The 18,037-nt window shown below is 43.3% G+C and overlaps 1 protein-coding gene across 1 annotated transcript in view; it reads left to right on the forward strand.

Moving 5' to 3' along the window:
- Positions 1-18,037, forward strand: part of mta2 (metastasis associated 1 family, member 2) — a 34,837-nt gene that overhangs the window by 1,566 nt on the left and 15,234 nt on the right. Inside the window, exons 2-3 of the mRNA XM_080023259.1 lie at positions 12,847-12,914; positions 14,901-14,994. Of these exons, the coding sequence (XP_079879385.1) occupies positions 12,847-12,914; positions 14,901-14,994 (162 nt within the window). The remainder of the gene's footprint in view (positions 1-12,846; positions 12,915-14,900; positions 14,995-18,037) is intronic.

Here is an 18,037-nt window from a genome sequence, read left to right on the forward strand (position 1 = left end):
AAGCATCCAGTGCCGGCAGAGGCACTTTTTGTTGTTGTTGTTGTTTTTTTAAGACTATCGCAACGGTGACCGTCCCGTGTCTGTCACCATGTGTCTCTGTCATCTTTTTAAAATGAGGTTCAATGTGTCGGGGACTTCACCCCCTTTGGTGTTCAAACGTCAGCCATTAAAGCAAGCCGATTCTAATATTTCGGACTCGCCGGGTCGCGGCGGCGGGGCCGTGCCGGTGGTCCTTGCATCTGCAGTTGGCCTCGGCCGGCACCCCCGCCCCCCACCCCCGCCTGCCCTTTTAGCCAAGCATCAGCACTCCGTCGGCCGCCTCCCGAGCACTCCCGCCACAAAGGGCTCATTATAAACACTGTCTTCTGCACGTCCACGGGCGTCCTGGGGGAACTTTCTGTCACGGCGCTGAACGCTGGCGGGCGGGTTCTGGACCGCGGCGGTTGAGGGATGTGCGCCACGCCGCTGCATGAGAACAGAGTGTGTGCAATGGAATTGACCTGTGTTCTTTCTTTTTATATATACAGGATTTGATTGCTTGATAGTTTCAATGAGTGCCTGTTGTACTCATTGGAAGTATATGTTTACTCCATTGGGTGTTGAAACATGTCTATGCTGATATACCGACCAAAAAATGTAGCTCCAAGTAGCTTGCCCGTCAGGAGGAAACTGTGGCGTATTGGTGACACCGCGGTTAGCCCCGTCAGCTCACAGAAAGGTTCTCGCTTTCAAATCTGGCTCAACTACGGCACTTCAGGGTTAAGACACTCCTGCCGATGCCCCCGGGGCACCGGTAAAAAAGGATCTGGAGTTGGTCGCCCGCTGCTCCGAGACGCGTGCGATACTGGGGATGGTTAAATGCAGAGAACCAGTTTCCCCCTCGAGGGATCTAGAAAGTATCCAAAAATATATATATTACCGCAATTTGGTTGTGATTGAAAAGCGATAACAACACACAGATCTCCTCAACAGTTGCCGTGTTAACAGCGGGAGCTCGTCATCGCGTCCCACGCTGCACGCTGTAGCGGCGTTGCCGTGCGCATGTTTTTGGAGATCATTTGAAGGAACCGGGGGGGTTGCACAGATGCGCAGCTTCATTTGAGACTTTCATCGCCTCCTCTCCTGCCTCCTCTCTCAATTTCTTTCTTGCATCAGAACAAACAGAGATGATGCGGGTGGAAGCGCTGCCGCTTTGCTGCCAAAACCAGATTCTTTGTCCCAATTGAGCGTACGCATCCAGTTGCCCTGAATCTGATGCGGTCACCTCGCTGTTTTGTTTTTCGATATTTGTGAAAATGTCCGTATGTCGGGGGAAATTTCACCCCCTGAAGTCAACAGGATTAACTGCAATTTATGTTCTGTGATTGGAAGGTAATGCAAATTACTAGGCATCCCTGAAATGATGAACCAATTTTATTTATTTTTAATATCAAGTTGGACATTTCGGTTGAGTTTTTGTATTTTATACATTTTTTGATGAACCAAGGGTCCTCGTGGGAGTAGGGGATAGATCAGGCCAAGATCAGGGGGTCCGTGCCATCGCTCCCAGTTGATGGTGGTCCGTACCCAACTAAGGGGTCAGTTCGGGTTCCCGTTTTGTGCAGTTACTTATTGGTCACAATTTAATTACACGGCATAGAATCGGGTACGACTAAAATTGATTTCAATTGAGTCTAGCATACTTCTACTTTTCAGATTTGCATAAATGCATTTGTTCAGTTGTTAGCGTTTGATTGGCAAAATGAGATACACATAAACCGGGGGGGTGTTATAGCCCTAGAGAAGCATACCACATCCAGTATACATCTAGGATCGTTATCATCTTGGGTAATTAGTGTGTGTGTGCGCGCCTGCGCCTGCCTGCCTCAAACATTGCGCCACTCTTGCTGCATGTAGTCCCAGTAAACATTGAAAACCGCCACAGCCCACTCTGTGAGGCCGTGTAACCCCAAGGCTTCACCATCATCTGATCGGGAGAGCAGCAGCAGGTACCTCCAGCTTTGATACGCTAGCCTGTAATTGATATGTGATCCGACTCCACGATACTGTTGCATTCCTGTCTTCGACGCATGCAGCCAAAAAAGTTTGATTGAAATGATAACAGAAGTTGGACTAGTAATGGAGTGTTATGTTTTTCGTTTAACATAAACATTTTCCCACAGGTCTGAAATATACTTGTGGTAGCCGGCGGGGAGTGTGGGGCCATTTAAACGGCCAAAGTATGTTGTAATTAGTGTATAAGCCGATGAAAATAAGAATCATGTTTGCGTTACCTTAGAATGAGCGATTTCTATCCACACACGGAGCGGGTACGCTTCCACAGAGGCCGACATGTTGCGCCGCCGTGGGGAGGGGTGTTGAGTCGGTTGCCATCTGCAACCTCACAGATAGATGCCTCTAAATTCTACAGACTGCACCTTTTATGGTGGACAAGGTTCCCTTTGTATAGATTATTTTGAACACATCACGCCGTTTTCGTGTACTCTGTATATTTTATGTTATGTTAGCACGGGACTACCGACACAAATCAAATGTTTTCAGAGTTCTCATGGAACGGGAACCTCCTGCTTTCTCTTGACCCGATACAAACTTTGAGTGCTTTCTGGTAGGCCTATCGCGATAATTACTTTAACGACTTATTGTACAAATATGAACGTGACCTTGATCATTTTTCTGACCTCGTTATTTGCCCGTTGTGTTAACATGCGTGTTTGTTTACAAAACATGTCGCCAACATTTTAACCAACATGATGATAGAATAAACAGTTTTTATACAATTTTTGCACAACACCTAACGGTTTTTCAACCGCGCCAAGGAGCGTCGCCGTGACTCCGAGTATCAACGTTACAAAACCTAAACAGTACCTCAGCGACAGAAGAATCCTCTGAATGTGCTTATTCACATAACTGTTATTTTGTAGCATATATTTTATGTGATATAAATGAAATACAAAAAGGCACAATGCCTCATCAGCATTGGGCATATTTTCTTTTATTATTATTTTTTTTGTATTTTTAGAATTGCAATTGCGTTATTTGGCCACGAGAGAACTTAAGTGCAATCTTTGTTCAGAGTCCATTTTATTTATTGTTTTGGTTGTTTGGTTTAGGGACAATACACCGATAAACCGCAGTCAAGTGAACGGTCAGTTCTTGAAGTTGATGTGTAGGAAGCAGGAAAAATGAGGGGGGGCTTCACAATATTAGTGGTGGTTTTAAGGTTGTGGCTTATCTGTGTATTTTGTTCAACAAAGATAGTGACAGACCTACTTTCTGATCCACCTGGACCAGAGTGCGCCGGCAGCAGCCTTTACCAACAATGGCGACTGAACTGGTGAAATAGATAAAGAGTGGAACCAGCAGTTTCCAAAAAGGTGCCAAATTGAAAGTACAAACACGGATGCCCACAATCTAAAGACAGCCCCCGTCCATGTCCATATATGGTCAAGCCGGAGCTTGGGGCCGCCATGACTAATAATTAAATAAATAAAAATGGGAGGGGGGTGCGCTCTGACTCAATAAAATAATACATATTTTACAATATGTCCCCTTGATTTGTTCACTTGAGAGGTCAAAATTGAGTTCAGGCAGCTTGTGAGAGCTGCTAGTGTGCAAGAAAAAGTCACAGTATGCCGAAGAGTAAAACATACAAGTGCCCGTACTGCGTACCGGTGAGTACCGGCCCACTTCGGGCACTGGATATATGTCAACTTTGGCCGATAGACAGGGACAAAACAAAATAGTTGAGTCATTTTTTAAATTCTGGGATGAAGTGAGGTCGGGTTGGTGGGGGGCAGTAGGAGCAATTGGTGAGGCACCTTGGCGGCCCACCCAAGTAAAGTCTATGTGGTGGGAACACTGCATTTATCTCAAGATAAAGTGCATATGGATCCAAACCAGTGTGAAAGATCATGTCAGGATTCTCTCTTTGATTGCATTGATTACTGCTATGGCGTATCCAAATGCTCTGTGGCCCTCGATACCAAATATTGATACTCAGCTAGTTAATCTCTTCAACTTTAGAGAGCCTAAGATAAAACCCAAGCATCCACCTCCCTTTGACTATAAGACTAAATAACACCATCCTACGAGCGGCGGAGGGCTACGGAACAAGACTCTAAACATTTGCGGCGGTGAATTTGTGCTCTTCGATGGCTCGGCCGTCCATGCTGGGGTTGTTTCTCAACGTGTTTTTCCTTTTTTGTAAAGATTGACATTTTTTAACAATACATAGTCCGATACATCGTTAAACTATTTTATTTATTTTTTTTTTTTTACAAACTTCACTGTCCATTGTCCCTTTTGTTCTTTTGCTGTTCTTGATTCGGTTAGGTTTGCGTGTTGTGTTTAATTGCCTTTGGAATAAATATATTAATTTCTTGAATCAAAAAATGTTTTGAGGCCGAAGTCTCTGTTCTCAACAAACGGCCGACACTTAGAATCCCTATCAAAGAGCCAGGCTATCTTCTCGTCTCTGGATCATTGATCCATCAGGCTCATCTGTAGCCTCCCGCTTCTCCCTGATACACTCGGATAGACCCAAACCACCCTCCACCGCGCTGGTGGCAAAAGCTCCATGTTCTTATGTGCCCCACTGGGCGTCGGAACGCGGCTGATAACGGAGACGGGCGAGGTTCACAATATTGAAAGGAGGCTGAGTGTGAGAGGAAACAGTGGCGTCGCTGAGCTCTCTTTCCATGGTTGTCTCTTAAGCTGCAGACATGGCGAATGGATGGGGGGGGGGCTGGGGGGCTGGGGGGCGGGGGGTGTGCGTGGGTCTCCTTTTCTTGGTCCAAGCCGTGTTACATAACGTCACGGTGGTGGCGTGTTCGCTCCTCTACACACGACACACGAGAAGCCCCCTCCGAGCGAGGATCCCCTATCCCATAACCAACCGATGCAAGAATCGCTCTATATTCCTTTACGGATATGACGGCGCACTAGAATAATAAATGAATAAGATGCGCGCGCATAAATGAATACGATTATCTATTTTTTTTGTCTTGGGTGGATTAGACTACAACTCCCAGACATCCATTCGAAACTGCAACACACACACACACACACACACACACACGTGCGCTCCAAGATGGTCAAATTATTTTCATCAAATGTACTATTATTCCTTTCTCGGACCGGTTCATTTGGTTGTCTTTCCTTCCTTTTTTTGGTCACTTCATCTGGTGGGTGTAATTTAAAAAAATAAATAAATAATTGAGCTTTATTTTTATTTTTATTTTTTGTGAATCTGATCTGGTTTATCAATATCACCGTAGCCAAATTTAACTTCTTGCGCATGCCTAGATATTTGCTTCCCTTTTTTTTTTTTTGGCCCAGAAAAGAGGCTCATCAACAACGAATACGGCACATAGAGGATCACACTTAATAATGTAAATACATTGAATGCCTGTTCAAGTTAGCTGAAGTTCCAGCTAAAAATGAATCAAATGGATTACCACTGTTTATGGACTGATGATTAAATTAAGTGACACAGGAAAACAGCTTCCTGTTCCATTATGGCCAATGGGTCTCAAATATTCTGTAACCGAGCCAAAGCCACACAAAAGGCCTGGAGTAGAAACAATAGGCGTTTTCGCACGGCAAGAACCTTTTTATAGTTCTAAGAACTTTTGGGGGGGAACAGTCCCTTTTTTGTGTGCCCCCCCCCCTCCCCCCACAGTAGGAACGAGGAACGTTCGTAGTTCTTGGAGCGCCATTTTGAAGAACTTTTTTTTTTTTTTTTAGCTCTTACTACAGGACAGGAACTAACACAAGAGGAACCATCAGTGACGTAAGTGCACGGTCCCCCGCCGGTCCCTCGGGCTGAGTCCGCCCCGTCGAGTTGCATCGCTCTGGGTGTGGACCAGCCCACATACACTCAGCGGTAATAAAAGATAACTCATGAAATTGACAAACAACTACAATTGTATTTTTATTGAAAAAGCATTTTATTTCATTAATTTTATATTTTGACTTTAATTGAATGATTGAACATGCGCCCCGCAATCCCCGTGCGCCGTCCCGTTGCGAGCCCTTACCTCACGAAAGTCGGAACAAACTTTTAATTTATGTAGATCTAATATGAGTGCAGATTCAGCAACTTAATTGCTTATTTCTCACCTCAGATTTGTTCAGAAACAGATTTTAATGGACTGATAAGGTGAAATCCATGAAAACTGTGGCGTACGGAACGCACACTGAGACACCGTTGGCTGACGTCAACGTCAGATTTCCAGTGCGGTGCAAATACAACCAGAAAAAAAATCCTTGTAGGTATTTAGTTCTTTGGGGACCTCCCCAGTTCCTAGTTCCTGAGTCCCCACAACTATTGGGTAAGAAATGCCTGATATTTCACCAAAACCGATTTCTGGCCTTGTATAGGCAAAACAAGGCTCAGTAAGTTGAATGTTGTCACTGATTTATGTGACTGATTGTTTTTTTCCTTTTTCTATTCTATTCATTTATTTTTCTATCAGGACTCTGATCGCACCGCGGATTGTCTGCTCATCTGACTGTCATGCTGCCCTGGTTTATCTGCCAACCTTTTAGGTTTAAAAAAAAACAAAACATAAGCAGTCTTTTATCCGAGCAACTGTATGACCGTTGTCACTCCAGAGCCATGCCTCAAACCATGACAATATTTATTTATGGCAGAATTTGGTTTTTATTCTTTATCCACTTCAATGAGTGACCATGGACTACCCGTCTAACGATCAATAACTCCTTTTCCCTTAATCACACAACCAGCTGCACAGATGTTATGCCATTCCTTCAGCTAACCACTCGACTACTGTGTGCGCATTTTGAGCCTGACGTATTTTCCTCGCCATTAACCGAAACCAATAGTCGTGTTGTGAATGTACAATGGTGGGTGAGCGCTTATCCAGGTACCCAAACACTTTGTGGCACTAATGGAGCTAGTGCGGTGCCCGTTCAAAACATGCCTTTTTGGAATGGGTTGCGCTGTTCAGAATGAAGTGACCGAAAAACCCCAGGAAAAATCCACTCTTTCTCGGGGGGAAAAAACACACCCAAGTCGCACTTTTGGATAAACTCGCTGTTCGCTGTCTATTATTACACGCGTCGCATGTCCAAATTGCATTCGACACCGCATGTCCCTGGGTCCCCGGAAATACACCCGCCTAGTGTGACGTGGATCGGATGAAAAGTTGTCGGAATAATCGAAGGACAGACAGAGACGGCGATTCCTTCCTTTACAGTGAACAAGTACATGGCCATTCAAAATTCAAGACTTTTCTAGGACATTTTAATGTCAGTTCAACAAAATGTCAATGATTCAGTTCTGTGTCCTGCAGGCCCGTTCGACTTTGCAATAATGAATAAGCACCAAATGTGACAATATAGGCATATTAGAACTTAAGGGGGATCAGTCGAGTCCAGGTGTCTTCAGTCAATGATTTGGTTGCACTTATATGGACTGCCAGGCACACAGCGTTGCTCGCCAGGCATGCGTCTCATGCTGCGCACATTGGATGATGTAACCAATCGCCGCGCTCTGCGCAATTGGATGATGATGTCACAAAGCGTCCCAGCTGCACAGAGTGGCTCACTGTTTGTTTGTTTATTCAAAGTTTATTAATATAACACCTCTCATGCATCCACATTTAACCAAATTCAACACTGCACGCCCTTGGGTCCCCAGCGGGTTAAGTCATTTGGATGAATAGTTGTCGAGATAATCGAAGGACATGCATACGGTATGCAGACAGACAGATGGAGATTCCTAGAATTGAATACATTAGATGTATGGATGTTTTTGCTATTCAACTTTCTCTGACTGATGTCAACTTTTGTTACACGACCTCATATATTGGCTTTTTCTGTATCAATGTTTTATTCATGTTTATAGAATGATGAATACCTCTTTGAACGGTAATCATTCTCCACAATTGCATTCTTGGCTACAGCAGATTAGCGAACAACATCTTTGTCACCTCACCGTCTCTGCAGTCCAGCTTTTTGCCACATGTCTGCACTCACTTCATATTGAGCATACGGACAGTGGTGTTCAGGGGCAGCGTCACCAGTGGTTTGTTTTGTTTGCAGTATTTTTGCTTTCTTAAGCTTTGTCTGCAACTGCCTTGCTACCATGCTAGTGTTGCTTACGTTAACCGATGCTTCTGGGACACATTTGATGGACTGTGCTCATATTACTTTAAAGAGGCACTGTGCTTTAATCTGCATTGGTGAGGGAGAGACTGAAGTGGAGATGGACCAATCACAACACGTTTGTATCGATACTAGAGCCCGACTGATGCCAGGTTTTTCGGTCTTAGGCCGATTCCGATTTTGGACAGTCCTAGCCCGCCGGTTACTGGTGTTTTGACCGATTATTTTGTCAAAAGTGCAAGTTTTCAAATCAATTTAAAAGCCATAGCTTTAATAATATTTGCTTGATATCCACAAGTGACACCTTGTGGGGAAAAAAAAGTGAAACAGCACCAAAAGTACCTCAAATCTACAGTGGGTCATATTTAACTTATATGCAAACAATTAAATGAAAATAAACACAAATAACTTTTTGATATAACTTTTTTTTTAAAAGATACAAAATTTTAAAAGCTAAAAATTTTTTTAACTTCCGAAACAAATTCGTTTTTCGCATTTCCCATGAACACAGCATCGGTTCCTGCTTGGAAAGCTGTGTCCGTGACTAAACGTGAGTGTAAACGGATGGATGGATTTACAATAAAATGCCTAGTCGGTCATTTGAGCTAATTTTGGTGAGTAATTTAAAAGTAGTGTAAGATGGAAAAGTACAAAATTATTAATCAATGTTTTTTTGTTTATACTTGTCTAAAAATCAGGACACATCAGCTGCATAACTGCTGATCCCGATGTCGTCATAAAGTAAAATAATGGCCGCTATATCGGCCAACGCTTTTTTTTAAAAATATTTTTAAAGACAGCTGTATGCCATGACACATTTTAAAAACACATTTATTGGTAGAATGAATTAGGCGGAAGATCTGAAGATAAAACGAGAAATATTTTCATATAATGAACAGTGCACAGCACACAGTCATGTAAGTAAGAAGTGAACAAGTGTAGCTGCTTTATTACCATTTTGCTTTTAATAAAATTGTGATTAAAATCAAAAACTAAATAAATGTGAAATCTGAAATACCGGCAATAAAGTTTTGTTGTTGTCCGAATTGTCGGCACATCTCATCTACATATTTTACACAATGGATATTTACCCACTGCTTTGAATCTGAGCTTAAATATCCCCCCAAAAAAAACAACTCCGCTGTCAAAGATACATCATCTTTCTCCTTCTCTGAGTTGCTAATTTCGGATGCTTTCCCTCTGTCTCCGCTGCCAGTGTGTTCACAAGTGGAAGCGCTCCACAAGGGAGGGGGCGGGGCTTCTTTCTATATCGACAAACGGAATTGCCTCGAGGTGAAAGGTCAGGCTTAGATCGTCCAAATCAATTGGCTTTTCGTTGCCAATAGCCTAAATGAACAAATATGCAGACGATTTTATAGAAATTGAGGCAATTTTATTTTGACATAGAGGAAAAAAATATTGTGATAATTATCAGTATCGTTTTATTGCCCAGCGTTGGTGTCCTTTGGAGCAATATTTAACACGGTTTACAGTTAATGTGGCATCAAAACATGAAACGTGAATACACATGCAAACATCATTTTAGGTATCGATCAGGCTTGGGCCAATATTCGATAATATAGAATAACACGGTATTTGCCACCAAATCGGATATTTTCACAGTATCTAAATTCCACTCCGTCCTTTCGTCCACGGGACCGCGGGCAGCGACGGACGGCGCAGCAGAGTGCACAGACAAAGCTTCACTTGCGTAGATGGAGGATTTGGATGTGGTGGCGGGGATGGTCCAGTGATTTAAGTTCCGGCTCCAGGTTATTACTTGCATTACTAAAATTATATTATCAAAAGGGTTTTTATAAATAGTTATTCAAATCTGCTCTCTGTATATGCCTGAGTCAAAAGCGACTTTTGACTCATTAGCAATAATATCTCAACCAGTTAACACCATACCTCGTATTTCTCACCCTGAGAATACCAAAATAAGTCAATAATTTTTTTCTGCGCATACATTTCCTCACTTGCGCTTGCTTGGTGCTGTCACTGTTTGCATGCTACGTGAACGCCCGCGCGCAACTGCCTTTGTTAGAGTGGCATTGAAGCGATCCGTTCTCGGCGATCTGGCATAAATTCTTTCTCAGACGAAAACAAATACAGAGTGTTTTTATTGGAGATGTTTTTATTGTAATTGAACGAAACCAAAAAAAAGCTCCGTGCACAAGGGAAAACTTTCTCCGTCAACCCTGTGCGTGTCAACAACGCTGATAATATTGTGTAGCGCGATATTTGGGCGGGACTGCGTCAGGATATAATATTTGGGATATCGCCCAAGCCATGACTCAAATACAGAGGAGTCTTGTCTTATAAGGCACAACTTACTACCTGAGAGCATTACTTAGACAGCAGCAAAATGAACCAACTCTTTGAAAGTGATTTTGACTGAAGCTGTGATCATCACATTGCTGCCCATTAATTGGCAGGTGGGGGCTTTCATAAGATCCGCTTTTAAACTACATTTGCAAAAAAATACTCCATAGGCTGGCACCAATGCAACCCAATATGCGAGATGCCTATGAGGAGAACAAACACTCAATTTCACAGCAATAGATATTGCTTCGGTAATACTCATTTGGGCAAGGAATACATAGTAATGACAAGCTTATCTATTTATCTTATGTAGAATCAGTTTGCACTCTTGAGTCATAGACATTTTTCATTTATTTTATTGCAGATTTTCCAGTCTTTAGTCATAGCATACCTGCTGCGTTTGTTTAAACCTGTCCATTGATGACCAACAACAACCAGTTGTCATTTTGTTGACTGGATGTAAAGAAGCATACTGAGTTGTGACCACTGATCGGTAGAAGAGGCCTCAAATCACTTCACGGAGAAAGCAGACTGAGCTATATCAAGGACTGGGTGTAGACATTTGACATTTCTATGACATCAACCAAATTGCCTTGATTGTATTGCGTGTCAAAACATTGTGTGGCATCCAACACCAAGGTTTGATACCTCTGTAGGTATTTTATACTCTAGTGCCAGTGAGCCAAAAGGTTTGTACAGTCAAAAGTGTCACATGATTTGCTTTTGTCCATCCGAGAGAACTGCGCTATCTGCGATCGATAAACTAGTGGACTCATTCTCTGTTATTACATTAGAACTAGAACGGCTCTAATCTGCAGTTGAAAGCGCTCCAAAGCGATGCTGCGTTCACGGACTTGGAAAAACTGTAATGCGTGTTAGAGGTGATGCATTCATGGGAACCCGGAAAACTGTTGGCTACCGCCATGTGTAATTTTCAGACCTTTTTTTCACAATATTGTGTACTTACAAAACTAACTAAAATAAAAATATACAGGAAATGTCTTTAGTTTGTCAATTTGATTACATTTCCCAACATATAGTCATTACAATAGGATAACCAGCTCTTGTCTTTGTAGACAGACAACATTAATACGAATAATAGTAATACGATTCAACTCAGAACTCATCTGGTGGAGAGCTACTTTTAAATGTAAAGATGAAAATGGAATTTGGAATTTACCATAGTTAACAATGAGGGGACAAACAGGACTGTTGAGATTCCTATTGTCTGTGAAGTGAGCATATACATGTGGGTGTAAGAGAGAGACTGACAGGCTGGGTGTGATCAGGCCAAGTTTGACCGGAGGAGTTAGTTTTATCACAGCTCTTGTCTCTCTTGACTTGGGTGTCTTCCCCTCTGGAGATTGAAATTCTGTAAAGTATCAGATAAAACACTAATTACAAAGAATTGTTTGATTACTGTAATAAAGCTTTTAAACAGGTTTTATGTGACATTGTTTTATGTGACATTTTCATTAATAAGCTGACTTGTAACGGCATAGTATCTTAATTACTCGAAATATAAGGTGACTTAAAAACGGCAACTATATTTTCAGTTTTGGCAACCCAAAGCTGATGCCTGGTTGCCAGCCTGGCAACCACTTTTAGAAGTTAGTGTCGAGCCCTTAAATCCAGTCAGATCTATTCAGTTTACACAGTCCAAATCCAGACAGTCATCTATAGTTTTTTACAGATGCCATCATTTGTTGCACTTCCCATACAGTAGTCAGCCCTGTTGTGTTTACGAGATGTAGCGTCATTATAATATACGTCACGTTTGGTGTCCGCATTTGGATGACAACGCAGGGAATTTGCGAATGGGGGAATTTGGGCTGCAACCCACCTGTGTGTGTTGTGCCAGGCAGGGTAAAGAGAATGTTGGGAGTCTGTGGGTTGGAACGCACCCAAGAAGTGAGTGAGTGAGTGAGTGCGGAGTGGAGGTGAGGAGCGGAAGTATCTCAGTGCCATGAATGGGTGTGGTTTCAACACACACATGTAATGCGGTGCGGTCGGTCGGGATTGGTCTGCCTTTCTTTCTTTGTGACGTAGAGAGCCACCGATAAGTTCTAATCGACGTCAGCGTCCTGCCGTCACAATTTGTGCTGATTTAAACTCGTGCGTCACACTCTATGTCATGGAAATTTTAAACGATGCCCAGCCCCTATTGTGACATAGTTTCTAGCCCTTATATCTGCTGGAAAGAGTATTCTTAAGATTTGTAATGAAGCACAATGATGACAATACACGCAAGCATTGTTTTTATATCGTGAGCTATAACTTTATAATATTAAACTGTATTGAGATCCTTTTTTTATGGCACCAGTAGTACGTGGGGTAATATTATCTGTGTATCTCATTGTGGCATTCATGTATTTCTCCCGTCTCTTTCAGATTACGTGTATTTTGAGAATTCCTCCAGCAACCCCTACCTGATTCGTAGAATAGAAGAGCTCAACAAGGTGAGTCATTTGTCAGTAAAAAAAATAACAAATCAACAAAAAAACATCATTTTCTGTGTTTTATCTGTGACTATCTAATGTTATAGATTGGTTGGTTAACAATGGGTTTGTTTAAACAATGCAATATGACATTGTTTAGACATGTCACAAACCTTTACTTGAACTTGAACGTTTACACCAGGAGGAACTTGGTTTCCCTGGATATTTCCAGGTCCCAACGATATCTGTCTGGCCGATGATTGGATCGGATATTAATCATTTTTCCAATTGTCAGAATTGTTATTTTGTCTGGATGATTGCCGATGAAATATAATCGACAAAAATGTGCTCCTCTGGCTCCGATGCAGCTGCCTCTCTCTGAAAGGTTTCTGCTTGAAGTCTGGCTCGATGTCCCGCCCGCACCATTATCGGATTGGTTATGCGTCACAAGTAAATAGCCAATCAACACTGTATTCTGTATTTGTGGGAGAGATGTGGGAAAGACGAACAGAGAGAGAGATGCATGGCCGAGGCGAGGGGCTATTTTTTCAAAGGTAAAAAAGCCCTTGTCAAGATTGACCATAAAACCTATGTGGCTGCAAAAATAAATGTTCGGTCTCCTTGCTGGTTGTTTCGACACATTCAGAAGCATAATTACAGCTTTTGATGATCGGCTTTTGCCGGTAATTAACAGTCAGCTTGCTGCATGTGTACGCACCGCTGAGTGCTTGTGAATTAAATTTATATTTTAAAGGCTGGTTATAAGTTAAGGCTGGTTATAAGCGACGTATCGGTTGCCTGTTTGGCCTCCCCCCCGATCTCCACTATTCCTGTGTATGTTATGAAGGCGAGCCAGAACTCTTTTTGGCACAGCTAAGATTCCTGTTTCAGAAGGTTCCTGGAATTGGTTCCTCGTTTACTCTCCTGTACCTTGGTGGAAAAGCAGCTTTTGTATTGGTACTCGAGTACCCAATTAGCACCCGAGAGCGAGGGTTCGGTCACTCTTACTCGGTCCGAACAAATAATTGACGCAGCCTTCCTTAATTGCAAGAAACTATTGCTTGGAAGTGAGACTTCTACACATCAGATAAGTGCACCTAGATACACACACAAATGATAGGTCACGCCACCTCGTCGCACACACACAGCCCTATCCCCAGACTTGATCTTTTGGCGTTATTGGTGAGCCCCGGCTATTCTAATGACAAGATGCTGGTACAGGAGCCACTTATGTAACCAAGCAGCAGCAGCAGCAGCGGTGTATGACACAGGCTTGTTTCCCAGTCAAAGGGATTAAACTCATTTATATAACACTCTTAAATTGAAGGGTTTGTGGTTGAACACCAGGATGACTCCATCTTCCTGAGTACTAATGTCTGCCGAGCAGAATTAATGCATGACGTATAATAATGGACGGCCATCTAAGCCTTGGCTTGCGTACCGATTTTTTTTTTTTAGTTTGGGAATTATCTACAATTCAACAAATACAATACATATATACACTCACTGAGCAACTTATTTTGGAACATTCTAACACTGGGTAAGGGCCGCTGCTCTCAAAACAGACTAATTTCTTCGCGGCATGGATTCCACAAGATGTTGGAAGCATTTCTTTGAGATTCTGCTCCACGTTGACATGGTTGCATCACACAATTCCTGCAGATTTGTCAGCTGCACGTTCATGCTGCGAATCTCCCGTCCTATCGCACCCCAGAGGTGTTATGTTGGATTCAGATCCGGTGACTAGGAAGGCCACTGAAGAACATTGAACTCATTGTCATGTTCATGAAACCAGACGCCTTTCGCTTTGCGACATGGTGCGTTATCATTGGGGATGTCACGATTCTCCAAATCCACGATTTGATTTGCCTTTTGATTTTAAGGTCATGATTCGTATTTTTTTCTGAAAGGATCGTGCGTGTCTCCCTGGGAGATACCCATTTATTTTGATTGATTTTTATTGTTATTTGTAATCGTAACCAGTCAATGTTGACCCTCTGCTTGTAGACAGCCAATGGAAATGTGGAGGCCAAGGTGGTGTGTCTCTTCAGGAGGAGAGACATTTCGGGCAACCTCAACACGCTGGCTGACAGCAACGCAAGTGAGTACCGGCGATACGCCTCCGAATTCATCCTACGGCGCGGCTTGCTTTCTAGGTTACGAGGCAGGCGTCAAATTCAGCATGCTAAAAGCCTGTGTCGCCACCGTTTTGGAAGCGATTGGGTCCTGCACCAGACACAGACGACGGCAGATTCAATTCAGATTCAATAATAGAAAAATTTTGAAGTTTTCCATTTTTTACAACTTTGATAGATTAAACTCAGCGACATGACTAGGCTTATTCAGTTTTAATTCCCATAAAGTGTGCAGGAGATTTGGGGCAACAATAGAGGTCACTTAAGCTGGCTTGAACGCTTAAAACCAGAGTTTGTAATTGTGTCAGAATTAGAGCTGTGCCGGTTATTTCATAACCGGGCGAATGGCGGTTATCGACGGACACGCGCCCCCCCCAAAAAAAAAATCATAATCGCGAGTTGTTTATGTTCTTCTAAAATATAAAAAATAATCTACCTTTCCTATAAGTATGCATAAGTAGTTTGATGTATGCTTAAACACCACACGTCCCCCTAAAAACAAATTTGACAATATTTCTCCCTGCAACGATCACGCTGTCTTTGGAGATTACCGTGTATTGCAAATAGCATTGTTTTTAAATCTCCCTTTTGCAGTAGTAATATTAGTGATAATTTACCCATTTGGACTTGACCAATGAGGACACGTTCAGAATGCGTACCTCATGAACATTCATATCTTGCCCAGAGTTTAAATCTGTGCACTGCTGCTCGTCCGTTCTCTTCAACTTTTTCCTTCCGGCTAAATAAAATCATCTTTTCTGGAATACCATGGATTAGAACACCATAGTTGCCATGTTTTTCTCCTGCCATGATTATATAAACGAATGTCCAGAAAGGGGTTATTGTCTTCATTCTCCCACTAAAACCACACAGTGGCGCCGGCTTAAATATGGCTATTATTTGGGCTTATATTATTCTATTTTATCCAAAGTTGACAATTGAACCTCTTGGATCTTGATATTTGGATTTTGAGAAAACAACTTGCTGATTTCACAGGAGCTCTGTGGTGTTGGCGTGCGCAGCTGCACTTGAAAAGCACATCACATTTTGTTTGCCTCAGACTGACCGCTCCACCGTCCGCTCAAGATTTCCTGGGACGTCGTACAGCCGAACTGGATTTAGTGGCGTTTCGGGTCGAGCCTCCGGTGGCAGCTTACATTCTACCTGTCAAACGGATTGGACTTTTAGTATTCCCCGCTCTCCCCTCTCCCCCGCCCATCGCAGCACATGTGTCGGCGAGCTCTCCCGCGATGTGATCAGACAGCCCAGGGGGGGGCGGGGTGGGGAGGATTTGAGGTAGCCTGGTGGCCGCTAACGGCAAAGGAAGCGCTGTGAGGCCTGATCGGATTCCCTCATTACCACCCCGCTATCGCCTGCCACCCCCCGCCCCCGCCCCATGGCCCCCTCCTCCTCGGAGGCTGCAGAGCACCAGACAAAGACGCACTCAGTTGGATACGCCCACACCTCAAAATGGATGCATTAATTGTCTCCCAGTGCTCCCCCCTTTTTTTTTTTTTTTTTTTTTTATAAATCCACTGCATCTTGCTCGGATTTGTTGGCATGGGGATATTTATTTTGAACGGGTTGTCTTTATGGGTTCAGTTGGTGTTCCTGTTAGCGCCTTGCGCCTGTTTAACGGAGCCGGTTGGCTGTTGGACACCTCCTAGCTTATGCTTCCCAAAGACTGTGCTAGTTTAAAGATTGTAATTAAAAAAATAAAAAATAAATAAAAACAAAAATAAAAAATTTACTTTTTATTTTGAAAAGTCCTGACCTGACTCCGTGTTCTAGAATGCAGCGGCGCCGTTACAGAATTGCATTCTAACATAGGCACTGGGGCGGCCTATCAAACTTGGGCCTTCTACCTCCGTCTCCACTAAAGTAAAAGATATATGTATGCGCTTGAGGTCTGCGTGGGCTTGAAATGGAAGCCTGTACACAAGGCTTTGAGACCAGTGTGACCGCTACTGCCAAATGTAAAACCCAAGTCCGAAATTGCTCGCTGTCTTCCTCTCAGAGGGAGTGTACACACACACACACACACACAAACACACACAGATTCTCGCAGATGCGATTTTGGGCCGCAGTGCTTTGCTGAGCAGCTATGTAGCAGCTGAGTTGATGGACAGAGAATGCCGTGTGCTCAGATCAAGAGATTGTATACCAGTGTGTGACTTTCAAAGTGGGGAAAAGGCTCCTGGCCATAAAAGATGTTTTACAGAAGTATGACCAAAGTGAAAACGCACGCAGACGCTGGGCTGTTTCAGCTCTGTTCTACATCATTCCACAGTCATACAGGCTGACACAACTTAACAAAAATGAGTCATTAATACATTGCTTAATTGAGTATCCTACCAGGCGATAATTACCGTAGGCCACTGGGATGTATTTCTATTTCTATATGGAGTGGTTAAACAGTTTCTACATGACTTTATGAGGTAAGGCGGGCAGCACAGAAGTATGATAATAAATACTCTCCTTACCGGATAGGAGCTATCAAGCAATCAAATTTTACCAACCAATGGACTTCGCACAGAAATATTGGTTTGCATTTTGACCGTTTGCCAACAGCTCATCGCTCTCGTAAGCAAGTCCTCTTTGCAAACACAATTTGATTGCACACATAGAAAGCCTGAACCCCTCGTTACCGTCGGCCGAATTGAACCGTAAATACTCATGATACGCGGCGCGCCCTCGATTTAGTGTTCTCGATCAATACACTGAATCTCAAAACCCTCTCCATCCCCTTCGTCTCTCACTCGGCGAGAGCCGTGTCGCTCCCCGGGTGCGTTAATAACGCTCCATTGAAGCGTCGGGGGTGAGCTGCGCTTCGCTGTTTTGCGCTGAGACCAAAATTCTGGGTGCCTCGGACAGGACCCGGTCGGGGGTGGAGGGTGAGATCAAACTCTTGTTGAAAGTGTCTCCTCGCGCCTTTTTGCGAGCGGCGGTCGGCTTCAAGTAAGCACAGGGCCTTTGTGTTGGTATGAAACGCTGACCGAGGAACGGAGT

This window comes from Zeus faber (assembly GCF_960531495.2).
Source record: "Zeus faber genome assembly, chromosome: 22".
NCBI classification, from domain to species: domain Eukaryota; kingdom Metazoa; phylum Chordata; class Actinopteri; order Zeiformes; family Zeidae; genus Zeus; species Zeus faber.